The sequence below is a fragment of the Phymastichus coffea genome, unplaced genomic scaffold (genome assembly GCF_024137745.1).
Source record: "Phymastichus coffea isolate CEN01 unplaced genomic scaffold, Cenicafe_Pcof_1.1 PCOF00052, whole genome shotgun sequence".
Lineage (NCBI taxonomy): Eukaryota > Metazoa > Arthropoda > Insecta > Hymenoptera > Eulophidae > Phymastichus > Phymastichus coffea.
In genome coordinates, this window is record NW_026706863.1 from 1,598,354 (window position 1) to 1,623,483 (window position 25,130).

General features: G+C 41.0%; 1 protein-coding gene across 1 annotated transcript in view; it reads left to right on the forward strand.

The window, feature by feature from the left end:
* LOC131665514 (uncharacterized) overlaps positions 1-25,130 on the forward strand; it is a 98,661-nt gene that overhangs the window by 1,998 nt on the left and 71,533 nt on the right. Inside the window, exon 2 of the mRNA XM_058937430.1 lies at positions 15,832-15,959. Coding sequence (XP_058793413.1) covers positions 15,833-15,959 — 127 coding nt within the window. The 5' untranslated portion in view covers position 15,832. The remainder of the gene's footprint in view (positions 1-15,831; positions 15,960-25,130) is intronic.

Below are 25,130 nucleotides of genomic sequence, written 5' to 3' on the forward strand. Positions count from 1 at the left end.
TAACCGCAGTTTGAACAAAGGAAAGGTAAGCTAATTTGCTCTTCTTGAGATTGTCATTTTGACTTCTGCAGCAAGTCTGTTCTTGTTGGTTATTCGGTTGATAAATTGGTCATCACACAACTCATGTATATTATACACGTTATGTGTATATTATAGGGCTTTAAATCAAAGGATACTCGTATTTTTCGGTTGGTATATTAAACTTACATAATCGTAAATTATATAAATTATACGCTACGTATTCTAAATTAATGTCTATTTTACTGTGCATTCCGTAAAAAAATACGCGCAATCTTTGTAATTGATAGCATGAAGATATTTCCTAGACATAAACTGTTCGTGATTCATGGAACTTTTTAATGATTTCGGAAGAACACACGTATTCATTTTGCTCATCGCGGGTTGTACATCGTTATTTATTGTATCTTTATTTTTATCTGCCAGTTGTCTTCTGTAATTGTCCTTGATACAAAAATGGCTATAGCATTGAAGGTAAAAACATCAATCGTTTTAGTATTTTCCACTAATTAACTCGAAAGCGTTGCTACGCTAAAATAAAATAAAATTAGGTTTCGCTGTTTTCGAAACACTTAAAAAAAAGAAAGCTAATCGCCCATGAAATTCTTACCCTGAAACCATCTCGTATATACCCTACAATCTCGTGTCCCAAGAAGAAGCGGCGATATCTTGGCCTCGAATCACAGCAGTCCGTGTTTCTCCGGCGGCCTTTTTTTTGTTGTATTTTTCACTTGTGTCCGTCTTTCGGCACGGCTGCGCTTTCAAGTATGTCTCTCCTCTCTGCCTGGAGGAGAGATGCTGCTTCTTCCGTGTATATGTATATATATATATCGCTAACGATAATCTGCCACCGTGGAGAGGAGAATATTGCGAGCAGGCACGAGAGAGAGGTGTTAAATGTCGGCTAGCTTCTCTCGTTTTTTTTTTCTCGGTAATTCTTGGCGATTTTCGAGGTGCGATTGCGCGCGCACACCACTATTTATCGGCTGCGATGATTAAGCTGTCGAGATCGAGATCGCATACCACGTCGCATATTGTTCCGAGGGGCACGGCGAAGATACTCCTTGGCAGCAGCGCGCAAACTTGTCGCGCTTCGCTTGCTGTCCATTCGCGACTCGCGGACGAGAAACAATTGCATCTCGCGGAGGAAAAGTCGAGCTCGTTATAATCGGCCGAGGCCCTTCGATCGGTAACTTTGTGCCTCCGGTTCTTTTTCTTCCTCTATCCGCAGCACTCATTATTTGCTTGTTGCGTTTTTCTTCTCTTTCTCGAACGGAAAGCGAGAAGCGGTACACCAGGTGGCCAGGGCATGCCCCGCCATTTACGGGATGCAATTCAAGCCTTCCAGATTTCGCGCAGCTCGAAAAGTTTCGTGGAGAGTTTTGAGAACGTAAAATTGGATTGGATTAGTTTAAAATGAGATTTTGCTTCTTCTTTTTGATTTATTGGAAATTTAATTGAAATTGGCCAATAGAGTAACATTAATTTCAACGGAATCTTAAAAATCCAGCTGAATTCGTTCTCGTTGTTCCGAATTCAACAAATTCGTTTGGTCGGCATATAGTAACCACAGACGCGACCCGCGAGACGCAGCTTTTTTTCTTTGCTCTTCTCTTCATTTCAGAATATAGATCCAGAGAGCGATCTTTTTCTCTGTCTTTCACTGCTGTTTGCTCAGCTTGTCGACCGTGTGATTTTGCTAGATCGCAAATGGCTTACTTCTATTTTTCACCCTCGGATATATTTGAATATATCTTGCTGTTCGATGAAGCGTTTGAATGTGGTTGACTTTAGCCTGGTTTTCTAGGGTGAGAAGGCTTATGAGTGGTTACGACTTGTTGCGATGCTGATTTAGAAATTCATCTTTTCAAATCAAAGTCTTGAAAATAACATTATTTTATTCGTACATTAATTTTGATCATTTTTATTTTACTTCCAAGATTTCTTTGTCTGTCGGTACTTTTTGATGAAATTAAATTTATTCTCGCTTTTCTGTACAAGGGACCGTTCGCACTCGTATCTTTCTCAGCAACTTATCCATTTGAAACTCTCAGAAAGGAACTACTATTTAAAGTAAGCATTCAAAAGACGCACGTAATGACTCAGTCGCGTCTGAATCGGTAACTTGCAACTCTGGAGAGCAGCATCCATCTCATTCACAAAATCAAAGTACGACAATAATTCAAGCAAAGTGCTTATCCGCTCGTCGTCGCCGATAAAACTACAAAGCAGCTGAATACTCTCCTGCGAGTGAAACAACGAAGAAAAACTACGGCGGGAGATTCAAAATTGTCCATTTAGTTGATCTCTCGGAATAAAGCTCTATCTACAACTAAATACTTTTAATGTTGCAAGTAAGAAGGTTGGAAAATGGCGAGCGTTTCTCCAAAGTATTTCCTGGATTTCTCTTCCAAAGAAAAGCTTTCGAGCCGAGCAACAAACGATGCGCCAACGGCCCACTAATCGTCGCTCAAATTTACTTTGGAATATGAATTTTACAGATAGCTCTCGACAAATACACTTTACTTCTTCCTCGTTGAGAGCTTGAATATTTTTCAATTCCTATTGTACGCATTGTTTTCTAAGTGTTCATCTATGCACACCGTGGGCCCACTCTACACGTTATTGGTGTGTGTGTGTGTGTGTGTGTGTGTGTGTGTGTGTGTGTATATATATATATATATATATATATATATATATATATATGTATATATATATATATATATATCATTCCACCGTAAAAAGAAAACGATGAAACTCGCTTTCGAAACCCATGACTAGAACTGAACGACACGGCGTGAGTAGGGATGGAAGAATATTATATATCTGCTCCGAGTATCCGTCTGCAGTATACAAAAGAGATCGAGAGGTGATTCACGTCGTCGTTGCAGATGAAGGGTCATTGTTCTTCGGCTCACATAACGAGAGACTGGACAGTCGCGTTATGCGGCGAACATCATACTTAAGCACTCGCCAGTGTAATATCTCTCAAGTGCAGCCCCATTATAAATGACCGAACTCCTTGTGCGTGCGCGCGCGAATCTTTCTTCGAGGAGGTGCATTGTCGAGGAATTATGACGTGCGACTTGGGAGGTGTGCGCGTGGGCTCCTTACGACCGCTGCTTTTGTATGACTGATGCCAGTGCATCCAACTGCGGTTTAAATTTTTTTTTTTTTTTTTTTTTTTTCGAGCTACGCTTTACTTTTTTTGTCAACTGAATGCAGCTTCGCCAAGTGGCGTTTTCATTGAATAGTAATTCTTGGCGTGATTTAATTGCCGAGTCAAAGCTGAACAAGAAACCCTTCGTCTATGTCAGAAACCCAATTACAATTTCTTTATTAACTTACCGATTACAGCAAATACTGAATTACAAGAAATACATTTCTCTCTGAGCAGTAAACGTGAAAAGTACTCCATCTTAATTAAACAATTTCTCACTCCTTAAATCATATCTGATCTTCGAGGCCAATTTACCTGAAATGTTTTTGCAATAAATCCAAAAACTAAAATAGATCTAATAATGAAATCTACGCGAAACAAATAGATTATGCCATTCTACGAGCAAAAGTTAATCTTCTGTTCTACGATCCTCGTGCACACCACCAACTCTCTCCGTTGCCCAATTTTAGTAGGAAAATTGCATTAAAACACCATTCTCTTACGTGAAAATAAACGGAGTAATCTCGTAAAACCCACTCGCGAGCGTAATATTGATTCGCCGCTTTAGTCCTGCAAAAAAGAAAAAGACCGCATCTTGATTATATCTCAGTAACCATAAAATGAGCTTAAGGTGTGTATTAGACCACCGTAAAGATGGAAACGACTCACATTTGGTGCGAAACGTTTAAATACCCACGGGTCTACTAGATACCGCGCGAACTGAACATCTTGGGAGGGAAAGCTTCTCTCCCCAAGTTTGTCGCTGCGCGTTGCCATCAATCTGCCTGATAAATTGCATTTTACATTATTACTTATTAATTTTTTTTTATTTCATTCCACGGTGAAAATCTTTAGAAATAATGTAAATTTCATGCACAGCCAAATAATATTTTCCCATTAATTTCTTATCCTTCGCTTTTTATCGATTATTTATTAGCACCACGCTTAATAAGGTTTGCCTTCAATTTATTTCTTGCTTGAGCGCTTGTGGTTGGTATAATGAGAATTTACATTGACTACGTTCGGCTTTATTATGTTGGAAATTTCAATTTTATTTTTCGCGTCGATCTTATCTTGACGAATGCATTTTTACGATGTAGATTTACCGCACAAAAAAATCGAGCTTTCTTGTGGCTTTAAGACGCGAGTGTACTAGAAATATAATTTTTAATTGCCTGTGCACTTTCAGCTATAAAGAGTGCAGTGCCTTTTATTACTCGCGTTATAAGTGGAAAATAGTGAGAGCTCAGCAGGAATTTCTGTCCCTGCTCTTTTTGTCGACTACGGATTTTTTTTCAGTAGCACTTTTAGTATGAAAAATTTTTTGATGAGATGGCATGACAATGTCTTAGGTGCGGTTTTTATTTCCCAGAAAATTTGCTGGTTATTTCATCTGGGGTTACTTACATCTACAAAAATCGATTTTTTACAAGGTTTCAATAGATCAATGATTTAGTACGATGTGCATTTGCAGTTGTTGACTTTTAAAAATATTTTCGCATAAAAGGGGGAGAAGAATAAATTGTAATTGATATACGCTCCAATCGATCCGCTCATTACGTGGGTGACGCGAAGAAATTCAACACGAAATTTTCCCCATTGAAGATACTCGGCTATAAAGTAGCAAGAGGGTTATCGACGGTGTGTATAAGCGGAAATTGAATCATGTCCGTTTTCGCAATGCGCGAGAGACACGTGTACCGCGATGAATAATGCACGGCAAGCTCTCGAGCTGCACGATTGCGCGCTGGTCTTTACTTGCGACTAGACTAACGCGGAGAACGCGGAGGTGACTATAAGCGATCGAGCTAATAAAACGCCGCTCATCTATGCTGATATCCGATGATAAAAAAATAGCCGTTTTCATTCTGAATACTTTGCGCGGAAAGTGAATCCGGTCGGCGCTTACCAAGTCACAAGAGACAGTGATGCGTAGATTGCTACTCGGAGCCTCATTATCCCGTTCACCAATTTGAGAACACGAAAGCCGCTTCCAGTCTGGGGCCCATTGTCGCACGCCAGAACAAAGAAAAAAAGCTGAACTGGTCAGGAACTCAAACTTCTCAAGAAGTCTGCTAAATAATCAGTTCGTAACACCCAATGAGGCTTTGATTCGCGGACATTCGCATTAGTGAAAATGGTGGCACCATTTATATGTCGATACGTCATTTCGTGTGAATTTCATTGTTTCTCGTAGGGCTGGTAGCAACCTTATCGCAGATTGATATCGATTCGCCTTGCCCGTGTTTACACGCGCTAGGCATTTTGTCGTGACGCAACGTGTACGTTTCACAATCTATTCGGTGCATTGAGACAATCAGTTTCACTTAATGGTATCTTGGAATATATGTGCAGTTATGGCAATGATACTTTTAATTAAAAAAGTAATTTATAAACTATTTGTACTGCTTAATCGGTCATCGATAACGCTGACTCGAAACTAGGAATTAATTTCCGATTTCCAATGACGTCGGCGACGTTTCACCATCAAAACATTTCCTCGAGATACAAGTTTCACGGCCGCGCACGTATTTCCATGTTAATGACGTAGAAAACCGTTCTGCCTTCGGCTGCGTCTGAAAATACGGGCTTCGTGCATCGAATCGGCTCTGGAAATCGATAGGCAGCAGCACGCAGCGGCATAAGCGGCGGCGCGTCTCGCCTACTTAGAGCATCTGGCATGAAAAACCAGACGCGCGTCTTTCCTGATCGGCTCGCCGATAAAATGACTGAGCGACACACGCCACCCGTGTTCGCTTTTTTCCGTTGACTTGCGCAACTGATTTCCTCTCGTCGATTTGGAATAACATTCATTAGAGAGGCCAAAACGACTCGTATGAATCCCTACGTCTACGTACCGGCTGAACATGTGTCTTTACATTTTGAACGCTTTCATTACTCACTTATTCATTTAATTATCTGATCGTTACATTGGTTTAATAATAATCTTTATTCGTTGCAATTTCCATTCCCGTCTACGACTACCTAATGATTATCGCACTTTTCAATAATTGAAAGACATAAATTCGGCGTATTTAAAAAATGTACTTTTCTATTTATTTTCATTCGAACGACATAAGTTTTGCTGTTTAAAAACTTTATTCGTGATGAATTATGTACATCAAACGAAAATAAGGTGTACAGAGCTTTCACTCACTACAAATGCTCTGGTAATCATTGAAAAAAAATGGCATCGACAATCTCGTGAGACCACAATAGGAACACAGGAATAGGAAACACAGACGGTTCGATATTATATCGCTTATTTCGCCAACAGACCACGCTAAACGTACAATATGTGCACTGTCGACGAAGATGATAAAGAGGAGCTAGGAGTATAGGTGCCAGTCGCTCATTCGTTACACGCGTGGGGTTCTTTTTATTTGACTTCGATCCGCTTCGATTGCATCCCCCAGCAGTTTTAATTCCAATCAACGTGCTCGGCTTCTCCTGCTCTCGACATCGCACTGTCGACAGTTTTGAGAGACTTTTCGCGTAAACGACCTCGTCGATTACCAGAATGCCATAGCGCTACAACGTTTTACGACCTCATCAAAATTGGGAGCGACGGCCAGCTGCTAATATCGTCCACGCGAGTTTACGGTTATACGCGACTCGTCTTTTAGTGTCTACGAAGAAAATTAATTTTCGCCGCGAAATAATGCACAGCGACTATAAAAAAGTTTGGCGAGCGACAGCTGACGTGTATCAACCCACATTTGTCGTGCGACTACGCGATAGGGCGAGCCAGAGAGATGGTCGACGCGCTGGCGTATACACACGTGGAGAACGTTGCCCGACCGACGCGCATACGTGGTTCGACCCACTTGTTATCGACGTGCTCACACGCGCGTGGGTGAATCTTTCGTGCCCCTCGCTCGTTTGAATATCCAGTTTTGGGCGTGATTTTTACGAGCGCCGTGGTACTAAATTGCAATTAACGATCCATTTTTCCCGAATACCTGAGAATTATGTCTTTCGAAGCGACAGATTCGGTTTTCGATTTTTTCTTGCTGATCCTTTTATTTTCGTATTCATTCTCGCTATCTAATATACGGCATACCTGTTTCGATAATAGCTTCATAAATTAAAGCTTGTTTACTCATATCGACTCCGCGTATCGGCTCGAAAATTTAATTATATCGTTATTGTCCTTATAAACTTCCATATTCCAAACATGTCGATTTAGAGTCAAAAAGTTATCTTGCAGAATTCCAGTTTTTATAAATAAAGTATTTCGAAAAAGGCCTCGAAGCGATCGAAAGCTGGGAGAAATTCGACGGAACACACACGTGATATTGAATCGATTGAACTTTGCAGGCGCTCGATCCTCTCATCGAAATAAGCGGCGATAAATTTAATGCGCATTGAACTCGGCATCGCAATTGGAAGTAGAGTGGTAATGCGTAAAGTATTATTGCCGGTGCGGTGCGAACACAGCGGTGGTTTAGCACTGTAAAACAGTTGGAGGGAGCGAATCAATATAGCAGCGGCTATGCGAACCTTTTCAGCGTTGCACGCCTGCGTGTCGTGATTATGCCTTCTTTTCACACGCGAATCATTGTTTTCTGAAATATAAGACATACACGCAATAGGCATGTACCTCATTGTGATTTATCTTTATGTTGCAGGTGAGTCGAGACATGAAAATGTTAAGGCTAACGCCCCACCTAAGTTCCGAGCATTCACCTAATCAGGCTGTGAATTGCGCGTTTTATAGCCACAAGCAAACAACACTCTTATATAGAAAAACTTTGACCCGTTCGCGTCGAAACTTTCATATGCTTAATATGGAAGTTTCGACGTTATGGCGCAGAGTTCGATATTCATGGGTGTAATAATAAATGTAAATATCAATTCCAAAGTCCACCGCCCGTAGAATGCATGCTTTAAGGACACTGATGACAAAACAGATTTTTCACAGCGAAAATCGGTCGGCTATCATTTTACCTATTCAAGCTTCTTACTGGTAGATGAAAAACATTGATTGTATATAAAATGAGTCCCATAAGCGGCTGCATTACCAACAATAACGAATGAAGCGAATCCGTAAGAAAAGATAAGCGGCTAATCGCCTCGATACACCCTCCAAGCGAATAAACTCGGCAGCTTTTTTAAAATGCAAGACATGTTAGGGGTGGATATCGCGCGTTTAAACGCGTCTCCTTTCGTTTTCAATCCAATTTCGCCCCGCTTTCTTTCTTTCCCGCTTTTTCCATATAAAATATACTCCTGAAGAATTATACGGGAGCTTACGGCCCGAAAATTGCTAATATGTGGAGAGCGGCACTGCTACCACGGATATTTATTCCGCGAGTTACCAGCACCGGAATGAGGTTCGATAGATTTTTATTCAGGCGTTTCGAACGTTGTTCTCCCCTTCTTGTTTCCTATATTGTTGCAGTCTCGCGGGAAGAATAAATTGGATCTCGGTTTCTGTTTGTCTGTGCTGTCAATTTTCTTCTTTTCCTTCTGCGGGATTTTGGGGGGCTAAATTATTTAGTTAATCCGAGCTACTGTGATGTTCGAAAGCAACGATAATTCGCATAAAAATTTTTTTCAATATTTAGTAGAACTAATGGCATTAACTTTCACCTACGTAAAAAGAGAATCGACTACATGCCGATGAATCCGTTAAAATTCATTGCAGTCGCTTATCAGCTAATAGTCGTGAACAAAAAACAGCCTATAAATTTCAATTAGACTCTGCCGTGGTATGCAGGGACTACAAACGAGGTACAGTATTGGTCGCTCTTCAGCCCACCGAAGCCGTCTATATTAATGAATGGAGGCTCGTGTGACCGCCGATAAATAACAGCCCAAAGCGAGGCTTTGAAAAAACGCAGTAAGTGGGATAGCAGCTGATACGCGACCGAAATGCACCGCCGCCGCCGTCACAGGGTCTACCAAAAAATTAAGGGAAATGCCCTCGAGATACATTGGCGAGACGAGATTGTTAGATGAATTACAATATGATAAAGATGTCAGGGTAAAAGTGGAGGCCTTCCAACGATATTGATTAAAGTTGATAAAAGCATTAAAAATGTAAACTTATTGCTAGCTAGATTAAACAATTTCCAATGTTCATCCTGCTGTTGTCAAACGTTCCACCTTGCGAAATCTTGCTGCTGCAAAGCACGTCACGTTCGCTGTTGCGAAACTATCCGAAAATCCTTTATCTGCAAAATGTCCTGCAGAAAGGCATGTCTGATATTAAGGAAAGAGCATAATGCCCCCATGGAGTACATAAGCCGTGGGCTACAGCGGGTGACGCATCCAAGCTGGCAATAAAGCGGAATTCCGCCTGTTGACTTAGGACGTAAATATCGGCAGCTTAATATCTCTTCTGGTTCATTGTGGCCGTCGCGTCCGCGTGCTATGAGAATGAAATTTTGTGCGGCTCTTTGTTTCCTCGTCATCGTATGTGCTCCCGATTCAAGAGTCACGCCACAATTATATTTGAAAGCTTTCTTTTTTCTTCGTAATTGCAAACCAAATTATACGATATGAGCACAAAACAAAAACAAAGACATCCGATGACTCGTTAAATTCGTCGGTCGTAAAAAGTGAACATAGTGTAACGCTTTTTCGTCCAGCTCGCAGCTCCCCTTCGAAAGAAATTAGTCGCTCGTAAAAGCCGTGACAGTCGTGTGGAAACGCGCGGAGAGAAAATGGAACAGTTTGAACCTGATTATAGGGTCCTTCAGTTCCGAAAATGTGTCCTGCCGCCGGTCAACGCGTGGCCTAAGCGAGGAGTCATAACGACGGGCTTTGCGGTTAAGCAGTGAGTTAGATGAAATGTTGTAGAGTATGATATGAGTGCTGTTTCTATTATTATACCGAAGGGGCCTACTATTCTTTTCAATTTTCATAGTTTCTGACTTGTTGTGCTGCTTTATGTGACTGTACTGTTCGATGAGTAAAGCCTAAAAGGATATTGATGAAAACAGACCAGATTTGGAACAAATAACGTATAGGCATCGGTAATTCATTTGTATTTGACATTCGAAATTTAATTTATTTTAAATATCAATAATTACTTTATCAATTTTATTAAATTGTATGCTATTAAAATTGAAAGAAATATTCATTTCCAAAAATTAGTTGAACAATTCGGATTTTAAAAAGTGTAAATCCATTAAAACGTGTGTTTTTAGAAAATCCATAAACGTTCAAAAGCACATCGCGTAAGTGCACTGATAAAATAATACACGCTTGCAAATTTCTCCGAAACCCTTTAAATCTTTAACATAGTATTATGCTTGAAATTATAAGTGCCGCGTACATCTTTCGATGAAACTGGAAACACAACATCGTCGACGACACCTGCCCTCGAGGTTCCGAGAATTCAATTGGTATATAAATTCAAAGTCCGAAAAAGTGCAGGTGCTCCATGCAAATTACACCTCTTTACCGATTCGTTACAGCTATAAATTATTATTTTTGGCTATCCGAGGACGACGCGAAATCAACGAGTGTTTTTCTTTGCTGGACATCTTCTAACGTCTCGAAATTAACGTCTTGCCGACGATTATCAAGCTCAATTTCGTTGCAATCAGCTAAGTGGATTGTTGGTGTTGTTTTTTTTGTCAACTACACGCCGTAATTTCTCAAACGTGCAAGCGGCTTCGCCCTTTAAGAGGTAACCTCGGCTATCTTGTGCTACTTGGCTTTTATCGATCGGTTAGTCCGCGGCTGTGGCGGTAGCTCCCGCAGCTTAATTTGTTGATCCGATGGAGTGCTACTCTTCCGAGCTTTTTGTTTCAGTGGTGAGCTTAGTGGTATAAAAAGCCTTGGGGGTATTAAAACTGCAGCGAGATTTAAAAAAATCGTTAGATTTATTTTGTATTGACGAGTAGGAGATGAATTGAAATAGATATATAGCATAACTCTTGAGGTATTGTCGGCGCTTTTTATTTTTTATGTAATAATTGAAGTGCCTATTAGACAGCTCGTTGTCTTTTTAAGAAATCGGATAACAACGAGGATGTGATTCCTTAAATTAAATTAAAGTTATCAGCAAATCTAATTCATTTTTGTGCTATACATCTGTTAACCGAAGGTCATACTAAAACCGGTTGTTATTGCACGATAAGTAGTTACATCTGTGGCAGCTATTTCGAAATTCTCGCTAAGTGCAAAATTTCTTGTCGTTTATTTGTTCGGAAAAAGGGAACTCGTGTAATAAAACTGAAAAAATACTAATAGCTTGAGCAAACTAGTTGGTCGATGAAATCCTTTTCGTTTAGGTAATGTTATTTCTTGAACGAGTGTGGAAAAAGAAGTTGCAATTTTGATCGGACGATATATTTGGTAAAATGTAAATATGAGAATGTATAACGCTGAAATTTTTATCAGTACTGGTTGTTGCATTAAAATTAAGCGAATCGAAATATAAAAGTCGGGATATTTTATAATACGGAAAGGTAAACTGGATTTACAAATCGGCGCATATCTGGTAAAAATTAATTTTATCGATCCGAGAGAGCTGTACGATAAGAAATTTATCGCAATAGCTAATAATATTCACATGATTGCAATTTTCCACTCAAACCGTAATTTGTTATTTAGGAATTCCATTGCTCGGTATGCGTTTATAATATTCATAAAAATATCATCAAGATTTTTTTGACCGTATCAACTTCGTATCTGAACTCGAATCGATACATAGTTGCATTAAGCGATGCGTACTTATAATGTACAGTTGCATACACTGTCCGAGAGAGAGAGAGAGAGAGAGAGAGAGAGAGAGAGAGTGAGAGAGAGAGAGAACGAGAGGTAATGTAAAGGGAGGTAGCTAAAGTAGGAGCTGATGAAATTGCAGAGATGCTGAACAGGTATACGCACCGTACGTTCACATACATACTAACGGCCAAAAGTATTTTTCGTATGGGGCTATTTAGTTACAGTTAAGAAAATCGAAGACTTTTGTGCATTTCTAATAAAACATCAAACCGATTGAGATGCTTGTAAAATTGATGCTGAAAGCCCAGGCGCAAATATTACTATTTTATTGAAATTCAGAGCTGATCAAACATTTATTCTTGAAAATTATATAATGCCGATATAGAAGATAGATACTTTACGATTGCATGACAATACGTTTCTCGACTTGACGACTTTTTTTCTATCGTATTATTATTCCCTAACCTGCACTTTAACTTACCCAAGGTCAAATAATAATTTGATTAAAAGAAGTGATACCATACTACTTTTCAAAAGTAGTAATCCTTACAAAAGAAAAGTGCCAAATACTTTTGGTAGCGTTTATATATTTCTTACCTGTTTCCCGCTCGCTCAAGCGTTCGCTTACAAGATTGAAACATGCAAGTTGCATTATCGAATCTCTATCTCTATCCATCTCCTCCTTCTCTTATCCTCTATACGAATAATCCGCATTTGCATATTCGAAGAAGGCTGCTGCTGCTGCTGCTGCTGCTCCTGACGTAGATGATCTGCCCTTGTGGGCATACTGCATATTCCGAATGAAAAAACGAGCAAACCGGTAGTTAAGCAGTGGGTGTATATAAAGCTAATTATCGGCGAAAATTGGCGCGGCTGGTGATGTTTGCTTCGTCTTTTTGCTGTACCCTGTTGGCTTGTTTCGACGACGCGCCTGTGCTGCTTCGAGAGACGACGTGCGGCGATGCGTGCAATGCTTGCGTGTGCGGTCGTTCTCAATCGGATGCTCGGCTTGATAGGTGGATTACTCTCGCAGGAACTGCCAAACATTTTTTTGCTCGAGGCTTTGCGGTGGCGTTCATGGGAACAATAAAGACCAGCCGTATGGAAATATTTGGTTACTTTACCTCGGCAATTCTGCTCAAAGTTAATTAAGAATAAAGTGCATTACACAATCGTGACGGAATTACAGCTGCTTCGGATATATCAGGATATCATTGTAGTCATCAGACTACCGTACCTTGCGTAACGGCAACAAGAAACGTTATAGTAATGAGCTCTTTTTTCGTTTGATTTGCTCTCCGAACTTTCGAACAAACAAAAAAGTCCTTCATAATTGCATTCCAAATTACACCGTCCTTCGAACGATCCCAATCCCAGGGAAAAATACATATTGCCGCGAAACGGACGCACAGAGGATCCCTGGCAAGAAAAAGAACACATTTCAATTTCAAGAGGTTTCTCGATTACGAGCGACGAAAGGCTGCGTGCGCGCACGAGATTGCTGCCGCCCCGGCGAACGACAAGAAAAAAAGAGGAATGGAAAAGACGAGCGCAAGGCGAGGGTTTCCGAAACGACAACTGACAGGCGAAGAGAGCAGCCGCAAAAGGAGTCGCGTGTGCAGAGGCGATGTATTTATTTACGGCATCGCTAATCGCATAAATTTAATTGTCATCGATGCGAGAGGAGAACGAAGCGCAGTTTGCAGCGAAATAAATCGCAGGACGCGTCTCGGGGCAGCAGCTCGGAATCCGGCGGGAGATCGGTAATCGGCCTTTTGATACCTATCGACCGCCCGACGATTGCTGAAAAATGCAAATCCTGGTGTGGAGCCCGCTCGCCTCGGTGTATCATAAAAAGGTGGCCTGCTTTTCAGATAGACGCCTGGATTATGAAGTCGGGCTGCCGGCTCTAGAATAAACTGATCAAGCGCTTTGCTATAGATTATTATGGAGATGGATATAGAGAGGCGGTACTCGATTGGCACGCATAAATTGATAGACGAGGAAGGCAAATAGAGAAAGTACGTGATTTTAAATCTCAGCAAGTTTCTACGGGAATCTGACTCAGTTTTTTCATGGTACGAGTTGTTCGTCTCTCGCTTAATAAAGCGTTCCGATAAAGCCGTGCTCCATTGCTGCCTGACAAAGCAGGGTATCGCCGCGGGGGATATTAGTTATGCTGCGATGTTCTTTTCGCAAACAAGCAGTTTGCAAGGATAATGAGCGCTATTTATTTGTACACTATCTTCTTTCAATCAATTTTTCTAGCAAGTAACTTTCTTATTTTAGAACATGCCGGTTTGTTACGTACATCGTAGCAATGTATAGAAATCGCACTTTCAACCCGTCAACTTATCATTATGACGTTTATCGTGTCCTCCGCCAGCTACAACCACTCACGCAACAATTATCACGCAAAGTTCAAGTTCAGTAGAGGGGCCGCACTCGTCGTGCTCTAATTGCGTTATGTCAGGAATGTTTCAAGAATCTTTCATGTCACTTATTGGATTGGAAGCTGCTCGTTAGGAAAAGATGAAAAGAGCAAGCAGTTTTGGTATCGAGAAAATCAAGTTAGCTTTTCTTAGATGGATGCTTTTGATGAAATTGAATGTTAATTCGAGCTTTCATATTCAACGCTTCACTAAAATATGCTGCTAAAATACGCCTGCTAATAATGTATTTTAATGTTTGATCATCGGAACGTCAATGAGCTTTTACATCATAAATTTATAGAACGTCATTTCGTATTGTGCGATGAGTGCCCGTTCATTTTGAAAATGATCGAGAGAACGTCAAACTGATATTGGAATAATTAACATTTATTATACATTTTCGGCGTTTCAATAATGCGTAAGAGTGTTCTTGTAACTTCATTTAACAGGTCATCTGCTGAACGAATCATAAAATGCCAGCTCTTCGAACGGCCAAAATTTAACGCAAAGTTTACGCATTTGAGATTTATGTAAAAATCCAGTGAAAGATAGCAATTCTAGTTTTACAACGCCATATGCAACTTCTCGTCGAAGGCTTATTTTAGGCACATATTACAAACTAAGATAGAAAAATATCCGGACATGTGGGCTGCTAAGCAGCAGCATTTTACTCGATTCCCGCAGTAAATACAGACGCTAAGCGCGCCGCAAATTAATAACTGGAATTAGGATAATATTATCGTAGCTATGGGCGAGTATTTACCTGGCCGCGCGACGCTTTGTTCTCGTATATACACGAAATGGGCAAACACGCCGAACGAGATTTCCGCCGAACAAGTGAAGACAATGAACGCCAGACTCTACTGGTGGTTTGTTTTTGGTCGGAGAGTTGCAAAGTAAATGGTGGAGGAAAATTCATAAGCACTCGGTATGTCTCGTGTTCGTTTGTCCAGGCGAGACCCCACGCAGGCAACATATTAAATGTCACGAATTTACGACCAATACGCATTTTACTTACGCTCCCTCGCAAGTGCCTCGAGTGCAAGGGCTTAACGGAATATTATCCAAATGTGTGATTTAGGACGTCTCATAAAACGGGGACGTCTCTTTCGGCGCTCGATTGATGGCTTTTAATTTGAAGGTGTAAAAGGGAGCCAATTGAGATATCGCGCCGACCGGACAAAGCCATATCGTCTCTCTGAGACCACGTATTTTTCGAAATTAAATTCTATGATTTACATTGCGAGTTTGAAGCTTGTCAGATCGACGAACGTTAAATCGTCCGAGATCTTAACGAACGCTTTACATTTAAGAAATTCTCGGCCGGCTCTCATTATCTTTTCATTTCCAAATTGTTCAATTTTATCGTCCATTAGCCGTTAATTGTTCGCAGTCAGTGCCTCCTTAGCTCGACTCGCTCCTTCGCTCGTTCAATTTTATTTTCCATTTGGCTCGATTGTCCGTCCGTCTCTTTACTACCCCTGTGTCGCTGATATTTATGACTGGCGCTCATGAGTGCTTCTGTCTGCGTTGCAGGATGCCGGATGAAGCTGGTTGTGGTGGTGGCGGTGGTCTGAAGGGGAGACTTCTAGCTGCCCCCGGCACGAGGAGGACACTGCTGGCGCTGCTGATGCTGCTTGTTATGTCACATGCCACAGCCAAAGGTGAGTCCGTTCATTCTTCTTTCCTTCTTTTTATAGGCGGTCGTCAAAGGGAGACTGACCTTTTTTTACAAGAGTACTTCAAGACTGGAATAGAAAAATGTTGATACGTTATAACGATCCGTGCAATTCGAAAAACTGCTCAGCGAAATTTCGTTCCTTCAGTTTTCGTCTTTATACATTTTAAAAATATCATCGCAAGCTGAATATTTTTTTTTTTTTTTACTGAATGAGAAGCTATTTTCAGTTAAAAAATTAGGTTTCTAGTTATTCAAAAGGGAAAACACGATTGCTAATGTGTTGACGTTATTACCAAAGCAATAATTGTGAATACGAATCGATAAATGTAGCCTTACCTCGTAATTAGCATCTCTCGGGGGTGATCATTAGCATGTTGTTCATGCGCAGAGGGACAAAGGTAAGGCAACGATCTCGAGGCGCCTAATAATAATAATTTGGCGGCGAATCGAAAGAAACGCCGTCACGCCGGCGATCAATAATTTATTGTGGTATTATGCGGCGGCGGCGACGGCGGCTGATAGCGCGCGAAATTCACAGCAGCGGCGCGCGTAATGATACTTAGGTGCGGTAGCGAGCTGCTGCAGGCCTCCTTTCGAAGGTAATTGCGCGTGTGTGCGTCAGGAGATTAACTCCTCAGACTGCTGGCCGCTCTTTAATGAGGCGCTGCTGCTGCTGTAGCGTGGGAGAGAGAGATTTTTCGAGAACTTTGTTTCGCGGATTATCAGACGTAGATATGCTCGTACGAAGGAGGAACGCTTGGCAAGGTTGACGTGTTTTTAAGAGATTTGAATTTCGGTTGGATGATAAGTAAATTGCTTCGTTTGAGTATTAAAAAAGTACTCAAGGAGATCCTCATTCAGTAAAATTCATCATTCATAATTGATTCTCCGTGCTAAAATTGCCTTGAATAAAAAATCGAATTAGCTGGGCTGTCAATGAAAATCAAGATCATGATCCACCTACATGACATTTCCGTCTCTCAAAATTTCCCTTGTTAAATGTCTCCTTTACCACGCTATTGCAATGCGCCACGGCATTTCGATAATTCGTTTACCGAACAGTGCGATGGCGTTTATCGATCGTTGCTATAAACCTTTTTCACTGCAGCAATCTTGTACAAATTAGCATAGCGCAACGGCTGAAAAGGGCTTGGTTATGCAGAACCGACTTGCAATCAGCGCAAGCTGCACTCAATTGCCTTTTGTTTCTCGTTTCTCATTCATTAAGCTTTGTTTTTCGCTAAAATTAAGAGTATTTCCAGGTAAAATGAACGAACTGATTGTTTCCGTTTCGATATTTGAAAACCGGAATTTTTTTCCGACGAAGTATTTTCCTCTCTGCACGCACAAGTATTACTCGATGCGCACTCTGACGAAACGTGAAAATCACTTTGCTGAAGGGTTCGTGGAATATGTATATATAAAAGTGCGCCTGAAATGGAAAATCCATAAAGTGGCTCCCATCTTTTAAAATGATCGAGTTAACCATATACATTCTAAAAAATGTGGTTGTAAAAAAAGTGCTAAGAAGTTACTTTTTCCAATTAAAATTTCTCTAGCTCCGATCGAGATTCATGGTTTCGACGCGTGTTCACAAGATATGGCAAGTTATTTTCACTGGCAGCCTTGAACTTCAGGATCCATACAGCAGCAAAAAAATTCTACGATTTAATTGAAGATAAAAGCTGTGATTCAGATTTTGCCTTTTTTTTAAATAATGTGATGTAAGATTTATTTCTGCTGATTAAGGCCAATTCCGTAACCGCTACTGTGAAAACTTTTGTCTGTGTATAAAAATATCTGGCTCATCAGTTGTTATCATTTCTAAATTTATATTTATCAGGTCTGGCTGTCACCAAGACAATCAAAGCAATCCCGCAAGAAGCAATAGCGACAGGGCAGAGCCGCGAGAACGAATGGTCTATAATTATACTTGCCGCCTTTTGAATTATGAATGCTGCACTCACATATACTCTCGTGGGTTTTTTATTGATCGCACTCTTGGAATTAGAATCAGCCGTACGTTTCTTCACTTTTTGCCGTCCAATTCAGTATGTATCGATTCAGTGCTCTAACGATTGATGGAAATACTTTTGCTGGGCAAACGGTTGCTTTCGAATACATCCCAAAAAGGCCAGAGATCTCGCGACCAACAGAAAAAAGTACTTGGACTAAAGTTGTCTTGACAAACCGAAAATTCCGAACTTTGCTAAAGCTTCATCATTGGGAAGAAAATAGGCGAGCGAAGTGACGTGGGAAGTGCGCGGGGAATTTCCAATACTATAATTTATCGCTACAACGTGCGGCGTTGCGAGATGCCGCTGATAGTTCAGATGCTGCAACTTCAGAGAACGGCGTTGTTTGATTACAGTCCAATAATAAATTCAGGTTCAGAAGCTGCACTTATTGAGTAGATGCTGGAGAGCTCAATCGAGTTGTTATTCTTTACATTCCAGAAAATTCGCCTTGCTGATTGTACAATGCAAGGCTGCAAATCAGTTCTGCAGGTCAAAAAGTGAAGATGCAATTTCTTGTACATCCTGCAGCAAGTGTGCGGCTTGTAGGTGAGAATGTAATCCCGTCTCGTCATCTTCACCACTGCAGGCACAACGAACAAGACAAAAGAAAGACCGGCAGGTATCTTCTCGGCTGCTGCATTCATAATTTTTCGCAGGAAAACACGTACACCAGTTTCGCGCGTGTCCTTCTACGGCATCTACTGGTAAAAATATTCTGTCTATCTACCCGGCACGTGAAGCTTCGACGGGAAAGAGGAAAATCTTGAGCATGCAGCCGCAAGATAGAAGTTCCTTTATTTATTGGCGAGCCCTTCGTCCGAACAACACCAATCTGATCATGCGCCTTTTCTCCCCTCTCTCTTCTTGCAAAAATCACACGATCGATTTATTCGGCAAACAATTCCTATGCACAGGACTGACTTTCGAGGAGTCGTCTTTTGTTTCCTATTCTTTTCTTGTTCACCACCGCGACGAGGAGTACGACCTAGTTAAGGGCGATGTACTTGTGTCTTCTTCTTTTCCTTCTTTTTTGCTGTTGAGAGGAGTGTGTCTCTTCTTTTTCCCAAGCACTCGTGATCGTCGATGAGCTTCTTCTATGGCTACTGTGGGAAAGCTTTCTCGATCGTCTTTTGTTTCTGTCTTTTCAATTGTACGAGACCTCGTTTTTTCGCTCTGTCGATTCGCAAGTGAAACTTATTAATGTGTCATCGGCCGTGCCGGGAAACAATGTTACCGGTCAGATAAAAATCACAATATCGCACCCATTGACAAGTGGAGCCACTTGAAAATCGATCGGCCCGGAGGCGCCTGGGTAACAAATACATGCGCAAAAGCGGGATGGAGGATGCTTAGCACAAACCGTGTATTCTCATTTAGTAAGTTTCGGGGGCCGCGTGGAAGTCCCTTAATTAATTTTAACGCGCTACGCGCGCCCGGCCCAACTTTTAGCCGACCTCATACGGCTAATGGAACATTGGGAGAGCGAGGACAGTAGCGCTGGGCGAGTGCGAGAGAAAAAGAGGGGTGTCGCGCTGCTGCTGTTCACGTCGGAATTAGCATGAGCGAGTGGCGGCCAAGTTTCGTCGTTATCAGGCTCCCCTCCTTCGACGAATTTAGCATGCTTCTTCAGTAGCTTTTTCGAGATTCTTGTTCCAGGGTAGACTTTTGTTGATACGAGTTGTTCATTGAAAATGATGATATGCTAATGGCGTTGTGCCAATTTATTGGTAAGTTATTCGTTTTTCTTAATAAAATAATCTCACGGTAATGATCGATAAGTGAAACAAGTAAGCACTGCGGTCAATCTTCATTACGTGTGATATTTAGGCTACTGCAGATTAACAGCTGTAATCCTATCTATTAAGTTGACAGTTATTTCGAATGACTCTTGAGGAGTCGTATGACTTCGTAGATTACAACTGGATTAGTAGTTAATCGCGTGAACACCTCTACTATCTTTAGCTTCTGCTTGTATTCAATTCGGTATATCACAGTATTTTGCCAATCGAGACCGTCGCGTTTATTTTTTCCTTTTATAAAAAATTATACCAATACCAGAGATGCAAATGCAGCGACGGAAAGGTGGCGTCCAGTGCACAATATAAATGCAAAAGTCTCGGCATTGCAAAAGAATATCCCTGCGCACCGGTGCATTTCTCCACTTGCAATATGACGGAGCGCTTGCATATACCGCATGCGTAGCGAGAGTGAGGGAGCGAGGTAGAAAGAGAACGATATTAGCTATTCCAGTGGCGTCGCGCAGCAGAGTGCGACATCCCCTGGCGCCCTCCGACTTATTTCTTTCACTGCCTAACTTATTTTCACGCCCGAAGCCTGCCTATCTGTCTGTCACGTCCTCCACTCTACCTTTAGAGAAAAAAGAGAGGTGGATAATTGTGCGGCACGGTGAAAGGAGGAAGAGCTTTTTTAAATTTTTAATAAGCCACAAGCAAGGCTTTAATTATCGGTTGAAAGGATGGCAGGTTTACGCAAATGGTTCAATGTTCGTTTTTCCCTACTGGCGATGAACTGGTTATTATTGATTATTCCGTGGTGTAATTTAATTAATAATGCATTGGATTCGTCACTGTTTGGCAACTAGCATTTTTCGAGAGCAGAGTACGGACTCATAAATGTGACTTGTTTGTTTTAGCGTAGTTCTGTCAAGTTTTAATGTGGGGCTTAAATAATAAATTCAGGAATCCAAATGACATTGTGCGAGAGCATTATATTAGAAACGTTGATCACCATACGTAAGCAATTGGAAAACATGTGTATAATACTAAACTTTGTGTTTGGTTACTTATCACGAGATCACGCATTTATGAATTTGAAATCGCAGCGAAATTTCAATATACGACCGCATAAATAAATATATATCTATATTATTTTATTTCAACTTTTGTTACATTTTGCTTTACATTTCCTACTTCACTATTTGTGTCTCGTGTCCAGTAAATAAATAAATAAATATATATATATATATATATATATATATATATATATATATATATATATATATATATATATATATATATATATATATATATATATATATATATATATATATATATAAATTCATCGCCAAGCTAGGATACATCGTCTGACCTATTTTTGTTGAAAAATTTAAATAGGAAATGTCGTTTTTCTTACAACGTTTTTTGTTACGCAAACACCAAACAGATGGATTAAAATTAAACATGAGCCAGCCAAGTAATCCAGCCTCGCCAAATCGTGAAGTAGATCCCGAGTGCATAATGAGGAAAGCTGTTGCATCGAGGCGCCATTGCACCTCGAAACGAGTCTCCTTTTTTCTGTCAGCGAGAATTTTTTACAAATGAATATAATTATTGTTATTATAAAATCCATTCAGATGTCGTTTGCCTGACGCTATAATTTCATACGTACTTGCCTACAATAGACATTTCCAATTTTAACGCAGCTTCGTTCGATACTCAATTTTTCCGTTTCTTCCCTGTTCCAGGTGAGTTTTACCTAATCCAATCACCCGGTGCTGCTGAACTTTCGCACAACGCGTGAGTACGAACGAAGATAGGGAGCAAATTCGAAGCCGAGTAATGTAATACACATGCTTGCTTCGCTTGCCGTCGGAATAACAAGCGGCAGCAACGGCTCTTTTTTCGTGTTATATACGCGACGAAAGCAGCGGCAGTATAGCCCTGCGAGATATATTTTAATGGGGTGGGAGAGCTTTTCTTGCAGTCCGGAGTTACACACGCGCCTCGCATTACCGTACAAAGAGAGGGAGAAAGATCCGTTTTGCCGGACAACGTGTATACAAAAGGGGTTGAACAAAAAATACGGCACACCATTGAAATGCATTCGCTGAGTTATTTCCGTTTTCGGTTTTATACCATAATTATTCAATTAAACGTCGGCAATGTTTGAACTGTATGTAACTTGATATTCGCAGGGGATATTCGTCGCTGTTTAGAAAGGTGGGTTACTTGAAAACCTTTCGCTTGGTTCTGTTGTATGTACGGTCATTCAGATGGTTGAATTCATACATCATGTCGAACTCTCGTGTGTTCGGTATTTCTCAAATAAATGATTTTTCGTACAAGCCAACTGCTGCGAAATTTCAAATACTCGTTGACCGCAGAAATCAGGTTGGCGGCAAAATAAAAAAGAAACGGTAACGTCGTGAGAGAATAAATAGCGATAAAACTCTCATATCTCTAGTCAGCGACAGAAATTTCCCTTGGATTACTCATGTAGGTCGATCACGTGGACTAGGCTCGGCGATTATTTCCAAGACGCACGGGGCGAGGGGACAGAGCCGCCTCCTCTTATCTTTCTTTCTTTTGCCCACTCGAGTTTGCGGCGACTTACTAAATCTCGTTGACACCAGGCGTTGCGTCTCTCGGATCCATTTGACCCGCGAGTGCGAACCTCGAATACGAATGCGTCCTTTTCAAAAGCGATGTTTCTTTTCTTTTTTTTTCGCCGGCTGAGAGAGGTGGCAAAGAGTGATGAGTGTCCTTTTTTTCTTTCTCGACTGCTCTGAAAAGGATTTCTCTTTATTGCTTCGGGTGATGTCGAGGTTCACCAACGATTTAATGAATTCTTCAGGCACTTTTTTCCAACGGATGTAAATGTTTTGTGAATTGTTTTATCATTCAGACAATGTGAAGAAGAGGGAAAATAATGCTTTCGTGCATTTTATTTTTAACTACGAAAACCATTAATTCTCATACGAGTGTTATTCATAACTTTATATTGATTTCACTAATTTGCACTGACCCTTGCAATAATCATCGTTCCAATTTTCATCCAATACTACAATATCTTTTATGCATTGCTTGAGGAGTTCAGTCACTAATACAAACAATTGAAATAGCAGTAGTTCAACGCACATAAAAAAATCAACGGCGCCTTCGCAATGTTTTCCCTGTGAATTTGATGCCCAGTCGATGCTTGCACGCCCATCGATATCTCAAAATGAAAGCCGTAATTGCTGGATCCCCGCAAAAACAAACAGTGCGCTCGAGAGCTGAGAAGTACTTCGGCTAAAGTGTGACGCATTAGAAAAGAGAAGAGAAAAGAGGAAGAAGCACCCTTTGCAATCATCGCGTGGCAATAAATATTCATTGGAGAGAGGAGAGCGCGGGTGGGACTAAACTGTGGGAAAGGAGCATATGCGTTACGCGCTCGTGGCCCAATATAAAGAGAAAAGTCATCATTTCGTTAGCGCGCGATGTCCATAAATCTCTCCGGCGCATTCGCATTGCTTACTTCTTTCTCCCCTCTCCAGCTTCGGATCCCATTGTCGTTGCCTAACGCTGCGACTTGAGGATTGATGAGAATTGCGTGTGCGCGCGCGTGTAAATAGTCGAACGGCTGTACGAGAGATTGAAATTGTCCAGAGGCTGCTATCGGGTGGCCCTGCTGCCGCCAGCTTGCGCTTTCTTGGGATTCGATTTTGATGACCTATCTTCCTTAGGGATCCCACAACGAAACTTGTTATGAAATTGAAACTTGTGATGAAATTGAAAATGAACGCGTCGCGGTGGAAGAAAAAGTCATGATCACCGTTGCGCGCACGCGACCTTATTCCTAGATACATCTGTCTGATTACACAAATCGGACACCACGAGGTCGTGTGGAGCTTATCTCGGCGATTGTTTTTTTCAAGTCCTTTCATCTTGTTCGCGTGATTGTATCGTAGCAGGAAACCAGCGGTGCACCATGATTGGCAATACACAACGACAATAATTTTACGAGTGACGATTTAATTATTGCGAGGACAGCTCGCCGACGGCTTCGATAAAAACTAATGCGCGTATTGATCGTTATGTCGACATATAATTATTTATAATAGCACGTTAGCGTTGCGCAGATCGGCTTCATCTAACGTTGATTGGGTTAGTTTGCGATTGCAATCGCGTATCAATAACGCAAGATCGGAATGTCGATCTATTCATTTCGATTTTTCTCGCTGAGTCAGCAAAAATCCTGCGGGAAATTTCGACAATCGACCTTTACTTTTACGCGATTGATCGGCGTTTATGAGACGGAACGGTAACGGCAATTTACCAGTGTTATATCGGACTACTTCTTTACGTAAATGGCTCGCAGTTTGAGTATAATTGATGTTGGTATTTACTGTAAGTCGAAAGATGAATGGCGAGGATTTAACGATGCGTTTATCGCTTTCTTCTGTAATGTGCTATGCGTCACTCGTTGTTGTAGCTAATCAGCGGCTGTTAATGTTAATAGTCGACGAGATTTTTTTTTTAACGTTTTTGACGTACAATCATGAAAGTCATCTAAGATTTATTGTTTGTAATTCAATCGATTCTATTAGTTCGTCCAGGACTATTTTTGATTTGCAAGAGAAGCAATTTCTATGTAACTCAAAGCCAAAAAAATCAAGTACTCACACGCGCCACATCCAGCTGATTAGGTTTGTGCGAATTAATTTTTGTTTTTGAATATATTTGACCATCCGTAAGAATCGTATGAATATCGACAGGCCAACGTTTTACGACAACGAAAGTCTCGAAAAGTAGCTATAAAATTCACGTCATACCATTGGACTGCGATCGCAGAGAAAAAACAAGGCTTCTCATTGCGCAGACGATGGCAGTTTCGCTTGCGCAGTAATCGTCGCCTTCGAGGAATGCGCACGCACGAGTGAAAAACCTTTCGTACTATATAACAATCTTTTTACAGTTAAACGCGGAACAGTTGAACGAGAGTAGGAAGTTACATAGAAACAATGGAATTTTCAACGGTCATTATAAAAAAATGGCCATCTCGTATTTGTGAACTGACTGGAATGAGGCCAGTAGGTACTTACGTAATGAAAAGAAGGCTTAATTCATGAAGGTGTACAACGTACGTCGATAAACATATTCAGATTATCGCGCGTCCCCCTCGGCTGTTGAACATTCGCGATCTGTAATTATAAGCGTTACGACAATGAGACAATAGCGTTATAAGTCTCAATCAAAAGAAATTTACGTAATTTCCCATTGCGTATATCGCTCAAACACTTCCAGTTCGTTGGTCGATACTTCAGACAATTTGCCCGTTGAACGCGCTACGGGCGGAGAAAGAGGATCAATTTGAACTGCCGAGAGAATTGATAAAAAGAAAGAAGCATGCAAGTT